At 38.4% G+C, this 17,032-nt stretch overlaps 1 protein-coding gene across 13 annotated transcripts in view; it reads left to right on the forward strand.

The window, feature by feature from the left end:
• The window catches only part of CCDC171 (coiled-coil domain containing 171), a 294,601-nt gene that overhangs the window by 18,618 nt on the left and 258,951 nt on the right, over positions 1 to 17,032 (forward strand). For 10 of the 13 annotated variants that reach the window (XM_070590719.1, XM_070590716.1, XM_008520254.2 and 7 more), the window contains exon 4: positions 16,083 to 16,257. In XM_070590719.1, coding sequence (XP_070446820.1) covers positions 16,083 to 16,257 — 175 coding nt within the window. Of the gene's footprint in view, positions 1 to 15,698; positions 15,775 to 16,068; positions 16,258 to 17,032 lie in introns of those variants that run through there. The other 3 variants (XM_070590725.1, XM_070590727.1, XM_070590726.1) reach the window with 3 other exon arrangements.

The raw sequence follows: 17,032 nt of genomic DNA on the forward strand, positions 1-17,032 counted from the left end.
TGAATGTGTTTGTTGACTAAAGCATTTGTAAACTAGATGTTTTTGGAATCTTAGTGTAGATTCCTTGTGGTCTCAATCATGGAACAATCTCTTAAGTATATTTGAGTATGGAATTTTTATTTATAGTGTAATTCATAAATTATCTTAGTTTCTTTGTTTTATTATATTATTATATCTTTTACTAGTATGTGTGTATATATAAATATATATCTCATATGTATATGTACATATTCCAAGGACAATTGTTCTCTTTCCCTCTAAGATAATTTATGAATTGTATGTTTATGTCTCATCTGTCTGTTGTGTTTTTTGCTCTGTTTTCTCCTTTTTTCTCTATTGAAATCTTGCTCATTCTTAAAACTCAGCTTAGGCAGCCTGGTGTAGTGGAAGGAATATTGAGTTACATGCCTTAGACTCATTGTTGGCCCTTCCATTTACAAGATATGTGACCTTGGGTGAGTTATTTATCCTGTACATCATTGGTTTCTCATTGTGAAATGCTGGTCCCAAAGGGTTGTGGTGATAATTAAGTGAAATGGAATTTGTGAAGTGCCTGTGCACTGTAGTAATAGCTGTAATTTATTGACAGTTAAGCATAAACAGTGTGTTTTCCTTCTCTTTTTGCTAAATTCCCATATTGTTCTGTCAGGAAACCTTTTAAACCTCCCTAGGTGAACTGATTATTCCTTCCTTTGTTCTCCCATAACATGTTGCTGTTACAGATATTGTAGAGCTGAAACTCTTTTTTCACACTTCCCTGCCTGCTTCCGTCTGTAAGCTTCCTGAGAGCTAAGGAAGTGACCACACTTTGTCTCTGTATCTCTCACGTTACTCCCTCACACACAGTAGGGCCTCAGTGGCTGTGTGTTGAATAAATGTTTGAAAAAATGATTTTCTCAGGCTATCTAAGGAGCAGTGGTTTCTGATTAAAATAACAAGCAAGAATATATGACTATTTTATTTGTATTTTTAGTGGCAATTGAGGTAATTTTAAAGTGGTAATTGAAGTAATTGCTTTTTTTAATGTTGTGATAGTACATACTGAATATAAAGTGGTATTTGTTCAATGTGTGCTAATTGTTCATCTCTGAAGCTTATTTTTTAAAACCAAATATGCATTTTACTTGAGAATATTAGTGTCATGATAATCATTCATCTTTTACATATATTTGAAGTTGTCATCAGATTTCTCTTGGCATAACCCTATATTTATTCTCTTTTATTTGATCAAAATGTTTTGAAGTATGTGTTCACTTTAAAGAGGTAGGAAATTATCTCAGAGAAGAAAGAGAATTTCCTCAAACAGGCAGTTATAATGGGTTCAACTGAAGGTTTATATTACTGTTCATTCTTATTGCTTCAATTACTTGTTTAGATGATTTTACTTATATTGTGTAGTAATTTTTTTTTAGCCATATAATCGCCAAATATGCCCATTATAAAGCAAGGCAGAGAGGAATGAAGCTATCCAAAAATTAAGGCCATATATTTGTCTTATTGGATACTCCTAATGCTGACACACGTCATGCTGGATGATTGTTGCAAAATGTCTTTATAATCTAGGTGTCCATTGATGGATGAATGGATAAAGAAAATGGGTATACAGTGGAATACAATGAAATATTATTCAGCCATCAAAAATAATGAAATCTTGTCATTTGCGACAACATGGATGGACCTTGAGGGCATTATGCTAGTTGAAATAAGTCAGAGAGAGAAAGAGAAATACTGTATGATCTCACTTATATGTGGAATCTTTAAAAAACTGAGCTGATAGGTATAGAGACCAGATTGGTGGTTGCCAGGGGTGGGGGGGTGCAGGTGTGGGTGAAATAGATGAAAGGGGTCAAAGGTACAAAAAAGTACAGACTTCTGGTTATAAAAGAAATAAGTCATGAGGATGTAATTTAAAGCATGTGACTATAGTTAACAGTACTGTACTGCATATTTGAAAGTTGCTAAGGGAGGTAGATCTTAAAGTTCTCATCACAAGAAAACAAGTCTTTGTAACTGTGTATGGTGACGGATGTTAACTAGACTTACTGTGGCAATCATTTCACAATGTATACAAATATTGAATCATTATGTTGTACACCTGAAACTAATATAATGTTATGTGTCAATTTTACCTCAATAAAACAATTAAATTAAATTAAATTTTAAAAATCTTTAAAATGACTTCTCTAGGAGTTTTATTATTGTGGGTTCTTGGACAAGCTATTTAATATTTCTGAGCCTTAATTTTCTTTGGTAGGTATAGAAATAATAGATTAATGTTGGGAAGATTTATTAGTAGGCAGAGGGTTTAGGGAGAGGAGGTGCTTATAGACTCAGCTTCTAGATGAGACCAAGCTGCATTGATGTGGATGATTGGGATGGGAAAATGCCACAAGGTTTTCATTGTTGTAGTGGTTCTTAGAATCATTTGAGCCCAATAATATGGATGTATAAAACAGGACAAGAGACCGTGAAGCTGTTCATCTATCTCATTGGCTCAGATAGTGATGATAGAGTAAGAAAATCTAGAGAAATGAGGATGGGAGAGGTGAAGAAGAAACATATAACTTTCTCTAGCCAGAAGGTACTAGAAACCTAAGACCAAGCAGTGAGCTTTTTAGGCTTTGGGACCTGAAGATGTTGTTTGACTGATCCAGCTAGTCTTCTTCTGAGGAATTCTTAAGCTGGGGTCCTCAGAAACAGAGAAATCAGGGAATCCATGTACTTGGATGAGGAAAAATTACATTTTTATTTTTATTAACCTCTAACTCATATTGAGCATTTCCTTCAGTTATGAAGGGTTTGACCCAGCCAGTCCTTTTCACAATAAACCATAATAGTATTAGCAGTACTTTTGCCTTTATCATCAGTAGAAATCACAGATACATACCACAACTCAGTTATTGCCAATATTTTGAAATATTGTTTATACTTGTCACTACTTTGAAATTACAATGGTTATTAGACCTGCAGGTGGAGCTTGTTATTTAATGTGTTATTAAAGAAGTACGTCAAGGCCAGCCTGGTGGTGTAGTGGTTAAGTTTGTGTGCTCTGCTTTGGCAGCCTGGGGTTCATGGGTTTGGATCCTGGGCATGGACCTACACACCTCTCATCAAGCCATGCTGTGGCAGCATCCTACACATAAAGTTGAGGAAAATTGGCATGTACGTTAGCTCAGGAACAATATTCCTCAAACAAAAAGTGGAAGATTGGCAACAGGTGTTAGCTCAGGGCCAATCTTCCTCACCAAGAAAAAAAAAAAAAAGAAGAAGTACATAGATTACGACATCACAAATTTGTTTTTAGATTATTTATTTGTTTTTGTACTTTGATTCTCTTTGTTATCCTGTGTATTTTATTTTATGCAGTTAATTACATTATTCTGAGAAGGGCCATATTGCCAAAGAGGGTCATGGCGTAAAAATGGTAAAAAACCTTTCTTTTAGGGCTGATATGCGTTAGAGGGCATAAAGGAAGATATGGAGGAAGATGCAGAGAGGAAGTTCTAAGATAGTTGGTTGAGCATAAAAACTTAACAGAATGAAGACATGTTTTAAAAAAGAAGGGCGATCCCATTTTGCTGCTGTTGCATCGTTTAGTGCATGTGTTGAACCTTGAGTGAGAAAACCTCATGGACAGCAGATGTGTTTCTATCAGCTATGCGGGTAGCTCTGGAAATCAGGTAAGGTCCAATCAGGGAAAAGGAGGGACATTGCTAGAGGGAATTGGTTGTACAGGTGGTGGAAGACTTAGGAATCCAAACAGGGAATGATGAGGCCACCCAGAGATTAGTAATAGCAGGAAACTGCCACCACCTCTAGGCCAGAGGGCCAGTGGGAGGAGATGATGTTCCTAGAGTCCAAAGGTTGGGGCTGTCTGGTGGGAGGTAGAGCCATGGTAGGAGCTGTTCAGCTAGTGTTGGGATATTGGAGGGGATGGATGGGGAGCTGGAACCTCAAACAAAGTGCAGCTACTGTCAGAGACATGGCCGGACATAGAGCCATCTGGCAGTGGAGCATGGGAATTACAGTTCTGTGATAAAATAGAGTAGAGCGAAAGAAAGGGGCTGGGGAACAGACCCAAGATCAAACAGCCAAATGATTGACAGTGCACACCTTTTGCTCTTCAGTATTCATTGTCACCCTGCTACTCATATGTAATTCCCATACAATATGTTGTTCCTACATAACATTGCAAGTTGCAACTCAAATATCCTCCATACAAAGATGCTTTCACCTTTTCCAAAATGGGAGACAGAAAGGCTTATTAGTCATTGCATTCATCTCACAGATGATTCATGTCCTCACCATCACATCCTTATAATTTGATGTCTCATGAATTCAATTGAAAAGTTAAACACCACCAACATTCTTTATGTAATGCCAGAGGGGAGGAGCAAAGAAAAAAACATCAGTAGTAACAAATATGCAAAGTTGCTGCAATGCTTAGAGCTGGTCCTAAGGTTCTAAGTTGATATTTATCATTTTTGTCACAACCGATTCCGTGTTCCCCTTACCCTCTGCCAGCATTTCCCTTGGTAGAGTGACCAACCCTTTATTCTTGAAAAGCTTGATTCCTTAATGGTGCTGTCTCCAAGCTTCCAACTTAATGGGTTTTTTTTTTTTACTTTTTTATTGTGGTAAAATATATATAATATTTGCCATTTTAACCCTTTTCAAATGTATAGTTCAGTCGCAGACAGTGCTGTGCAACCATCACCAGTAACTATTGTCAAAATTTTTCATCATCCCAAACAGAACTTCTGCACCCATGAAGCAGTAATTCCCTAGCTGTCCTTACCCCCAGTGCCTGGTAACCTCTTAATTTACTTTCTATGAATTTGCATATTCTAGATAGATACCTCATATAAATGGCATGATGTAATATTTGTCCTTTTGTGTCTGGCTTATTTCACTTGGCAGTGTTTTCAAGGTTCATTCATTTTGTAGCATGTATCAAAATGGATAATTTTTGTTACATCACTTGGTGGAAGTATTCACCCCTTAGGAATTAAGATCTCTATGAAAAAATTAAAGCCTAAAGTTGCAAGGATTGAGGGGACGATAAAGTTATTAGAGGCTAGGTTATTAGAGAGAGGCCACTCCCACTTCCATCCCCTAATTCTTGGACCTGTGTGTGGGAGACAGAGTATATGCTAGTCTCCAGTTCAAAGCTTCTGCCTTTCCCATTGGGAAAGGCTTGGGGGAACATGTACAGTATATACTTGGGGCAGTGCTGCTTCAGGGAGCTTTAGTCAAGGAGTCTGGGAACTGACGGAGAGGTATGACTTCATATTTTGGAGGGTCAAGTCAAGATTCTGCTCACTAGACTTAGAGTTTTTCTGTTTGTTTAGATCAAATAATGCTTTAGAACTGCTTCTCCAGTGTGGTAGCCATTAGCCACTTGTGTCTTTTGAGCACTTGAAATGTGACTAGTCTGAATTAAGATGTGCTGTAAATGTAAAATACACACTGGATTTCAAAAACTTGGTACAAAAAAATGTAAAGTATCTCACTAATAATTTTTCATATTGATTACATATTGAAATAAGGATAATCTTGGATATATTGGGCTAAATAAAATATTAAAATTAATTTCATGTATTTATTTTTACTTTTAAAAATATTGCTACTAGAAAATTTAAATTACACGAGATTTGCATTGAATATCTATTGGATAGTGCTTCTTGAGAAGGCTGCCTATCTCTTTAATTCATGTGTACACCTTGATAATTGATACTACCGCAATACCTGGAGGTCAAAAATGCTCTGATTGCTACTGTACTCCTGCTGTCCATTATAGTAACTGTGCTCACCTTGTTTCTAATGGTTAATTGCTACCACGTAGCCTTTGCCACTCTGGAATGCCATCATTTTGATTGAAACTGGGGAGTCTGTCTCAATTGTGACATACCCCACCATTATCTCCATCATCTACTATTATCTCTGGCAGTAGAGGTTAGCCACCAGAGCTTTCTAATGATGCTTGTGCTGCCTACTCCAGTGTATTTTATAGCATTTTAATTAGGAAAAGAATGTCCTTTAGGCCCTGGAAGAGGATGTAGTCGGGGAAAAGGGACGTTTTGGTTTACTCGTAATAAAACCACCCCCATCTCCTTAAATCTCCAGATTATGTCAGGAAAGTACTGGCATTTTAACCTTATTAAATGATTGTAGGCTGATGTTGAATTCAATTTCCAGTCACCCATCCAGGCAAACTCTCAGAGCTAGCTTATTAAATCCAAATCAGTTCTCTATAGTATGTTCTGCAGTTTCCTGCTAATGCAAGATTAGCAAGATCTTGGAATTCTTTTGCCATACAAACTATTTTCTCCTGGAGCAGACTGAACATTTCTCCTCCTGTGGCATGCTGAGATCTGAATCTATCTATGGCAACAAAGAGTGGTGGAGATGGGTCTTGCAAATCCTCTTGCAAGACAGCTACTTCAGGTTTGGTCATTCCTAAGTCTTTAAGCAAGGGAAAGCTACTTACCTCAGACAGGGAGGAGAGGCAGCTTTTGTTGGTAAGGGATGTTTCCGGGGAGATTTGGGAGTTCAGTTTTTAGGTTTGTCTAATTCCAAAAGCGCTCATCCCATCTCCTTCCTTGATACCCTCTTCACGTTAGAAACTTGGTGAGGCTCTTCATTCAACTTGTAGTGTAATGCTGCATTCCCCGTGATTAGATTTTCTGTCTGGCCCTTAGCCTGGTTTGCTCTGGGGCTACAAGAAATAAGAGATTTTTTAAAAGTTGAGGTTATCATTTTGTTTTTGTAAGTTCTCTAGCGTAGTCAGCTTTAGCCTTCCCACCCCACAGGTCTTGTAGTAAACAATTCTGCCATAACGGTCAAGAGCACTTGCTACTGCGCTTCCCAAAGGTTCATCCTCAACTGGCACTTCGTTCTAAACAACTGCACATACTTTAAATAATAGTGATCTCACTGTATGCCATGGATCACTAGGATCCCCTTTCTGCATTGTGTTTAGCTCATCTAGGTTTGCAACCCTGTATCAGAAGCCCATCTTGAGACCATTTCTGATACCAAGAGCAATATTACTTGGTAATATTGGTGTCCAGTCAGGAAAATAGAAACGGCTCCAGGTCTTTCGACAAAGGGATGTTGGTAGAGGGAATTGGTTACGTAGGTACTAGAAGAGCTGAAAAGACAAATAGGGGATGTTAAAGCAACTTAGAGGGTAGCAACATTAGGAAGCTGCTTCCACTCCTAGGGTTGGTAAAAGCCAGACCATTTAGAGGGAGCTAGGGCTGTGGAAGGATGGACTATCCAGAAGGAATTTGCAGCCACAGAGAAGACGGAGATGTTGCTCGAGGTAGATCTAGAGTGGGAGAAATGCCTTGGCTACTTCTCTCCTGCCCTCAACACCACCACAAGTGCCTTCCATTGGTCAAACCACGTGGGAAGCCAGCTATCAAGGCAGCCTGGGAAATGGAGTTCCTACAATAGTGAGACATGCTGGAGAAGAATGGGGAGAGGATCTGAGGGCCAATAGGTAAATGATTGGCACAACCAGGAATGCCCAAATGTTATTCTTTATTCTTTTGAGGAGAGAGAGGGAGTGGGCAGAGAGGGGTAGAGTGGTTCTGAAACAAATGGAGTTATCTAGAATATGTAATTAAGATTGTTCTATGATTTTTTTTTTTTCTGGTGAGGAAGATTGGCCCTGACCTAACATTGGTTGCCAATCTTCCTATTTTTTTTGCTTGAGGAAGATTGTTGCTGAGCTAACATCTGTGCCAATCTCCCGCTGTTTTTTTGTACATGGGATGCTGCCACAGCATGGCTTAATGCACAGTGTGTAGCTCCGCACCTGGGACCTGAACGTGTGAACCCTGGGCTACTGAAGCAGAGTGTGCAAACTTAACCACTATGCTACCAGGCTGGCCCCTATGATTTTCTTCTTTAACTGTTAAGAGATATTTGTAAATTCTTATTTTGTAAGTATAAGTGTTCTGAAGACATTTGCTTTTCTAAAATTTTTTTTCACTATTACATCATCCTTTTATTATCTTACTGTATTGCCCAAAGCACTGCATCATCTTTTAAGACAGTATAAAAAAATATGGAGATATTATCTTTGTAGTTTATTTTTTTATTGTGGTCTAAATAGTGTATAACATTGTGAAATTTCAGTTGTGCATTAATATTTGTCAAATGCCATATAAATGTGTCCCTGCACCCCTTGTGACCCACCCTCCCTGAGTAACCACTAAATTGTTCTCTTTGTCCATAAGTTTGTTTATATTCCACCTATGAGTGAAATCATATGGTGTTTGTCTTCCTCTGTCTGGCTTATTTTGCTTAACATCATGCCCTCAAGGTCCATTCATGTGGTTGCGAATGGGATGATTATGTCTTTTTTAATGGTTGAGTAGTAGTCTGTTGTATATATATACCACATCTTTGTCCAATCATTGGTCATTGGGCACTTGGGTTGCTTCCACATCTTGGCTATTGTGAATAATGCTGCAGTGAAAAGAGGGGTGCATAAGTCTCTTTGTATTGTTGATTTCAAGTTCTTTGGATAAATACTCAGTAGTGGGATAGCTGGATCATAAGGTAATTGTATTTTTAGTTTTTGGAGAAATCTCCATACTGTCTTCCAAAGTGGCTGCACCAGTTTGCATTCTCACCAGCAGTGGATGAGGGTTCCCTTTTCTCCACAACTTCTCCAGCATTTATTATTTTTTGTCTTGGTGATTATAGCCATTATAACGGGCATAAGGTGATATATAAGTGTAGTTTTGATTTGCATTTCCCTCATGATTAGTGATGTCGAGCATCTTTTCATGTACCTATTGGCCATCTGTATATCTTATTTGGAAAAAGATCTGTTCATATCCTCTACCTACTTTTTGATTGGGTTGTTTATTTTTTTGTAGTTCAGTTGTGTGAACTCTTTATTTATTAGGGAGGTTAACCCCTTATCGGATATATGATTTGCAATTATTTTCTCCCAGTTGGTGGGTTCCTTTTTCATTTTGATCTTGGTTTCCTTTGCCTTCCAGAAGCTCTTTAGTCTGATGAAGTCTCACTTGTTTATTTTTTCTTTTGTTTCCCTTGTCTGAGTGGACATTCTATTAGTAAATATCCTTTTAAGGTTGATGTCAAAGAGTGTACTGCCTATATTTTATTCCAGAAGTTTTATGATTTCTGGTCTTACCTTCAAGTCTTTGATCCATTTTCAGTCTATTTTTTATGCATGGAGAAAGATAATGATCTACTTTCATTCTTTTGCATGTGGCTATCCAGCTTTCACAGCACCGTTTATTGAAGAGGCTCTCCTTTCTCCATTGTATGTTCTTGGCTCCTTTGTAAAGATAATTGCCCACACATGTGTGGTTTTATTTCCGGGCTTTCAATTCTGCTCCATTGATCTATGTGCCTGTTTTTATACCAGTACCATTGCTGTTTTGATCACTATAGCTTTGTAACATGTTTTGAGGTCAGGGATTGTGATGCCACCAGCTTTGTTCTTGTTTCTCAGGATTGCTTTGGCTATTCTGGGTCTTTTGTTGCCCCATATGAATTTTAAGATTCTTTGTTCTATTTCTGTGCAGAATGTCATTAGGATTCTGATTGGGATTTCATTGAATCTGTAGATTGCTTTGGGTAATATGGTAATTTTAACTATGTTTATTCTTCCAATCAGTGAACATGGAATATCTTTCCATTTCTTTATGTCTTTATTGATTTCTTTCAGTAATGTCTTATAGTGTTCCTTGTATAGGTCTTTCACCTCCTTGGTTAGATTTATTCCTAGATATTTTATTCTCTTTGTTGCGATTATAAATGGGATTGTATTCTTGAGTTCTTGTTCTGTTAGTTCGTTATTAGGGTATAGAAATGCTACTGATTTTTGTATGTTGACTTTGTATCCTTCAACTTTGCTGTAATTGTTGATTATTTCTTATAGTTTTCCGATGGGTTCTTTAGGGTTTTCTACATATAAAATCATGTTGTCTGCAAAGAGCGAGAGTTTCACTTCTTCCATGCCTATTTGGATTTCTTTTATTTCTTTTTCCTGCCTAATTGCTCTGGCCAAAACCTCCAGTACTATGTTGAATAAGAGTGGTGAGAGTGGGCACCCTTGTCTTGTTCCTGTTCTCAGCAGGATGGCTTTCAGTTTTTCCACGTTGAATATGATGTTGGCAGTGAGTTTGTCATATATGGCCTTTATTATGTTGAAGTATTTTCCTTCTATACCCATTTTAGTGAGAGTTTTTATCATGAATGGATATTGGATCTTGTCAAATGCTTTCTCTGCATCTATGGAGAGAATCATGTGGTTTTTGTTCCTCCTTTTGTTAATACGGTGTATCACATTGACTGATTTGCAGATGTTGAACCATTCTTGTGTCCCTGGTATGAATCCCACTTGATCATGGTGTATGATCTTTTTAATGTGTCGTTGTATTCAGTTTGCTGATATTTTGAGGATTTTTGCATCTATGTTCATCAGCAATATTGGCCTGTAATTTTCCTTCTTTGTGTTGTCCTTGTCTGGTTTTTGGATCAGGGTGATGTTGGCCTTCTAGAATGTGTTAGGAATATTTCCATCTTCATCGATTTTTTGGAATAGTTTGTTTGAGAAGAATAGGTAATAAATTGTCTTTGAATGTTTGGTATATTTCTCTAGAGAAGTCCTCTGGTCCTGGACTTTTATTTTTGCGGAGGTTTTTGATTACTGTTTCAATCTCTTTACTTGTGATTGGTCTATTCAGATTCTCTATTTCTTCTTGATTCAGTTTTGGGAGGTTGTAAGAGTCTAAGAATTTATCCATTTCTTCTAGATTGTCCAGTTAGTTGGCTTATAGTTTTTCATAATATTCTCTTATAATCTTTTGTATTTCTGTGGTATCCATTCTTTTTTTTTTTTTAAGATTTTATTTTTCCTTTTCCTCCCCAAAGCCCCCCGGTACATAGTTGTATATTTTTAGTTGTGGGTCCTTCCAGTTGTGGCATGTGGGACGTCACCTTGGCGTCGCTTGATGAGTGGTGCCATGTCTGTGCCCAGGATCCGAACCAGTGAAACACTGGGCTGCCGAAGCAGAGCGTGTGAACTTAACCACTCCGCCACAGGGCCAGCCCTTGTGGTATCCATTCTAATTTCTCGTCTTTCATTTCTAATTTTATTTATTTGAGGCTTCTCTCTTTTTTTCTTAGTGAGTCTGGCTAAGGGTTTGTCAATTTTGTTTATCCTCTCAAAGAACCAGCTCCTTGTTTCATTGGTCTTTTTTTGCAGTCTTTTTTGTTTCAATTTCATTTATTTCTGCTCTAATTTTTATAATTTCCCTCCTTCTGCTGAGTTTGGGCTTTGTTTGTTCTTCTTTTTCTAATTCTGTTAGGTGTAGTTTAAGATTGTTGATTTGAGATTTTTCTTGTTTGTTAATGTAAGCTGGTATTGCTGTAAATTTCTCTCTTAGGACCTCTTTTGCTGCATCCCATAAGACTTGGTATGGTGTGTTTTCGTTCTTGTTTGTCTCCAAATATTTTTTGATTTCTCTCTTTATTTATTTGACAACCCATTGGTTGTTCAGTAGCATGTTGTTTAGTCTCCACAGTTTTGTTTCTTTTCCAGCTTTTTTCTTTTTTTTTCTTTTTTTTTTTTTAAAACTCTTTTTTTTTTTTTTAAAGATTTTATTTTTTCCTTTTTCTCCCCAAAGCCCCCCGGTACATAGTTGTGTATTCTTCGTTGTGGCATGTGGGACGCTGCCTCAGCGTGGTTTGATGAGCAGTGCCATGTCCGCGCCCAGGATTCGAACCAACGAAACACTGGGCCGCCTGCAGCGGAGCGCGCAAACTTAACCACTCGGCCACGGGGCCAGCCCCTCCAGCTTTTTTCTTGTAGTTGATTTCTAATTTCACCGCATTGTGGTCAGAAAAGATAGTGGATATGATTTCAATCTTCTTAAATTTACTGAGGTTTGCGTTGTTTCCCAATATATGGTCTATCCTTGAGAATGTTCCATGTGCTTTTGAGAAGAACGTGTATTCTGCTGTTTTTGGATGGAGTGCTCTCTACATATCTATTAAGTTCATCTGGTCTAGTTTTTTGTTTAAGTCCACTATCTCTCTGTTGACTTTTTGTCTGGATGTTCTATCCATTGATGTAAGTGGGGTGTTGAAGTCCCCTACTATTACTGTGTTGTCGTTGATATCTTCTTTTAGGTTTCTTAGTAGTTGCTTTATGTACTTTGGTGCTCCTGTGTTAGGTGCGTACATGTTTATAACTGTTATGTCTTCTTGGTGGAGGGTCCCTTTTATCATTATATACTGCCCCTCTATGTCTCTCATTACCGGATTTATCTTGAAACTTTGACAGAAGTATGGCAACACCTGCTTTCTTTTGTTTGCCATTAGCTTGAAGTATTGTCTTCCATCCCTTCACTCTGAGCCTATGTTTGTCTCTAGAGTTGAGGTGTGTTTTCTGGAGACAGCATACTTTTGGGTCTTGTTCTTTAATCCATCCTACCACTCTGTGTTTTTTGATTGGGGAATTCAATCCACTTACATTTAGAGTGGTTATTGATATCTGAGGGCTTAATACTGCCATCTTATCAGGTGTTTACCAGTTCTTCTGCATTTTCTTTGTTTCTTGTCCTGTGTATTTCGGACTACCTATTTGATTAGATAGTTTTCTCTGTTGGTTTTCTTCGTTTTCTGCTTGTTTATTGTAAATGTCTCTGTTCTATTTATTTGTTTAGTGGTTAACCCTTAGGTTTGTATACAAAATCTTGTAGCTGAGATAGTCCGTTTTCTGATAGCCTCTTATTTCCTTAGACTATACTGATTCCATCCCCTTTCTCTTCCCGTTCTAAGTTATCTTTGTCGTATCCTTTTCCATCTTGTGTTGTGAGTATGGTTAAAAAGATGAGATCGTTTTTGTTTTGATGTTTTCCTTTTCTTTATCCTTGATGTTAAAGTTAAGTGTTAACTAACCTGATCTGATAGAGAGCTGCTGTTTTCTGATTATTACCTACCTATTCATCTCCTTGCTCAGGGCTTTGTAGCCCCTTTTCTATTTTTTTTTTTCAGGTAGGAAGGCCTTCTTGATGATTTCTTGTTGCGGGGGTTGGGGGTGATCTCTATCTGGGAAGGGTTTTTTTTTTTTGAGGAAGATTAGTCCTGAGCTGACTCCTGCCAATCTTCCTCTTTTTGCTGAGGAAGACTGGCCCTGAGCTAACATCCATGCCCATCTTCCTCTACTTTCTGTGTGGGACACCTACCACAGGATGGCTTGCCAAGTGGTGTCATGTCCACACGGGATCCGAACAGGTGAACCCTGGGCCACTGAAGCAGAACGTGCGCACTTGACTGCTGTGCCACCAGGCCAGCCCCAGTCTGGGAAAGTTTTTATTTCTCCATCATATCTGAAGGAGATTTTTGCTGGATAGAGTATTCTTGGCTGAAAGTTTTTGTCTTTCAGGATTTTGAATATATCATTCCACTCTCTCCTAGCCTGTAAGGTTTCTACTGAGAAATCTGCTGAAAGCCTGATAGGGGTTCCTTTGTAAGTTATTTTTTCCTGCCTTGCTGCCTTTAGTATATTTTCTTTGTCCTTGACTTTTGCCAGCTTCATTCCTATATACCTTGGAGTGGGTCTTTTTACATTGACAAAGTTAGGAGATCTGGAGGCCTCTTTCATGTGGATTTCCAGCTCCCTTCCCAGGTTTGGGAAGTTCTCAGCTATTATTTCTTTGAACAACCTTTTTACTCTTTTTGCTCCATTCTCCTTCTCTTTCCCCTCTGGAATACCTATAATCCTTATGTTGCATTTCCTGACTGAATCAGATATTTGTCTCAGAGCTTCTTCATTTCTTTTTAGTCTTAGTTCTCTCTTCTTCCTCTGAAGCATTTCTATAGCACTATCCTCTAACTGGTTGATTCTCTCCTCCATATTGTCAGCTCTGTTCTTTAGAAAATCCAGATTTTTCTTTATTTCATCCACTGTGGTTTTCATTTCTAACATTCTGATGGGTTCTTTATGGTTTCAATCTCCTTTGTGAAGAAGCTCCTGAATTTGTTAGTTTATCCTTCTGTGTTTTCTTGTAACTCGTTGAGTTTTTTCTGTGATAGCTGTTTTAAATTCTTTGTCATTTAGCTTACGGATTTCTGTTCCTTCAGGATTGGTTTCTGGGTACGTGTCACTTTCCTTCTAGTCTGGAGCTTTAATATACCTACTCATACTGCTTGATGGGGTAGATTTTTGCTTCATCATAGTGTTCTTATCAGGTCACAGCTGCCACGTACTGTCACAGGATGGGGATCAGGCACTGTGTATTCTGGGTCTGGCATGAGCAGGGGCTCCCCAACTCCAGCCACTGACTGCGTTTCTCTCTGAGCAATTGATCGATGGCAGATCTGGAGCACCAGGCACGGGGGAGGGTACTCTCCTTCCTCAGTGCTTCCCTCTGCCCCTGCTTGTCGCTCTGTACAGAAAGGACTGTGCACTTTCCCTTTCTCTGCTGCCGCTGCCAAGCTCTCTGCACCGTGCTCTGGACGACTCTGGGGCTGTTCACTTTTCCCATCACCACTGCCAAGCTCTCTGCGCCTTGCTCCAGGTGAACCTAGGGCTGGAGTGCCTGCACCCTTCCCCCACCCCCGCTCCACTAACCTGCTCACTGCACTGTGCTCTGGATGATTCTGGGGCTGGAATACGGGCAGGGACAGGATGCCCTTTTCACCTGCGCACTTTGTGCTGCCATGGCCCATCTCTCTCCATGGAGCTCCTGGGGATCACCTTCCATTTCTTCCAGAGGATCCAGCCCCACCACCACCTTCAGGTGTATGGCTCTGTGGGTCTCCCAGACATCTTTTGTGATCTGTATATATCCTCTGTTGGTGTATGAATGTCCTTTTGGTTGTATCTTAGAGGGGAGAGTTCAAGGGGAGAGCTCACTCCACCATGATACTGATGTCACTCCTGCTTTTCTAAAATTTTTAAAAATTTCAATTGGAAGTTATTATTTTATTCTTTTATTATTTTTTGAAGAAAAGTGTACCTCCTGCTGCACTCTGCATGTTAACAGCTACTTATGGGAATTTCTGATGTTGCCCTTCAGAAATCCTTTTGTCTTTTCTTATTTGATGATTGGACCATCTGTTTCTAGCCTGGTGTAGTAGCTGGGAAAGAAAAAGTCTCAATGTTTTACTACATGATACCTTTCTAGCATTCTCCCTCATCCACCATCTCTTTCTCTCCCATCAGCAATAATAATTTTGCTTTTCTTTGAACTGTCATAACATTTGTACCTCTTTTATAAAACTTATCCCATATGGCTTTCTATAGCATTTCATTCCTTGAGATCAGGGACTCTATCATGTTATTATATTTTTCACTGTACTTGACACATAGCAAGTGTTTAATATTATTTAATGAATTATTGATTAGATACTAGAATTTCAAAGTGGGAAAGGACTTTATGAATCATCCTGCTCTAACTCTCTGATCTGTCTTCTGTCACACTACTTCATGGAAAGATATTAGATAAATTAGATCTAGTCATTAGATACCTGGTTATCTAGATATTAGATAAATTAGATATTAGTTCATTAAAATCCCTTCAAAATTGGCACTTTTATTGCTTTATGCTCTATCAATAATGTCATGATCAAGAGAAATGATATAGGCAATATTTACCAAATTATACTTTGATGTAATTTGCTTCTCGATTTCATTTAGGAAACAGAAGGAAGAGAAGAGAGAATGAATTTTTAAGTGCTCACTATATGTCATGTATTTTTTTCATTTCCTAGGTATGACTATTTCTGATTAAAACTTGTGATTTCTCTTTGTTTTTGTGAGAAGTTCATAAAAGTTCTTTTGGTTTTTATTGTTTTCTGTAGTGGATTTTCTAAAATAACAAAGATTAATGAGTGTCATTTAATAAGTAAGGCTAGTGCTTCTTTTCCCCTCTTTCAGAAAGTATAGATTTATAAATTCTTATCTTGTAAATATTATAGAAACACGTTTCTCTAAGAAATTTAAATGTTTGGGTGCATGATCTCATAATCTTGGAGACATATTTTAATATTGCTTCATGATATCAGAAATCTGTTTTTAGCTGGCAAGCTATGAGAGCCAGATTGCTAAGCTACGATCCGAGGTTGAAAAAGGAGAGGCATTGCGACAAAGTCTGGAATATGACCTGGCCGTGGCTAGAAAGGAAGCTGGTCTTGGAAGACGGGCTGTTGAAGAGCGATTAGCTGAGGCACATAGGATCCAAGAAAAACTCTGTGGTAAGACTATTTCCATTTCTTCCTGTGTTTAGGGTTGTAACCTCATTGTGTATCATTGCTTGTTGTTGTGTATACATTCCATATAGGGTTAGAGGTAGGGTTTTGATTCATTGACTGCCCTTTGATGGACAGACTTCTGGGTGAGTATAAAGTCTTCTGGCAATTCTGTGAACTTTCATCTACTTTAAAATAATTTTTTTTATGTTGTGCATGTATGGAAAAATTCCGTTAATCTTTTTTAGAGCGCTTATTCCAGAATGAACAGCAGAATCATATTGAAATTTTCTTTTTTTTGCTGAGGACGCTCAGCCCTGAGCTAACATTTGTTGCCAGTCCTCCTCTTTTTTTCCTTGAGGGAGATTAACCCTGAGCTAACATCTGTGCCAGTCGTCCTCCACTTTATATGTGGGTTGCTGCCACAGCATGGCTGATGAGTGGTATAGGTTTGCACCTGGGATCTGAACCTGTGAACCTGGGCTGCTGAAGTGGAGCACGCCAGACTTTACTACACCATGGGGCTGGCCCCTCGTTGAGATTTTTTAAAAAAACGTTTATCCTAGGCCTCCTATCAGACCTAGTCTGATATAGTCTGGATTAGAATCTCTAACTTGAGAATCAGTATGGTCAAGGAGCACTGCAAGCAATTTTGTGGGTGAGCCAGGTTTAGGAACCACTGGGTGGGGCCTGGGAAAGAAAAAGTCACTGGATTTAATCCTCAAAAGTTATCTGTTATATAGCATCAGAACATTTTAAAACTTTTTATTTAAGTATAGTA

The sequence above is a fragment of the Equus przewalskii genome, chromosome 22, assembly GCF_037783145.1.
Source record: "Equus przewalskii isolate Varuska chromosome 22, EquPr2, whole genome shotgun sequence".
NCBI lineage: Eukaryota > Metazoa > Chordata > Mammalia > Perissodactyla > Equidae > Equus > Equus przewalskii.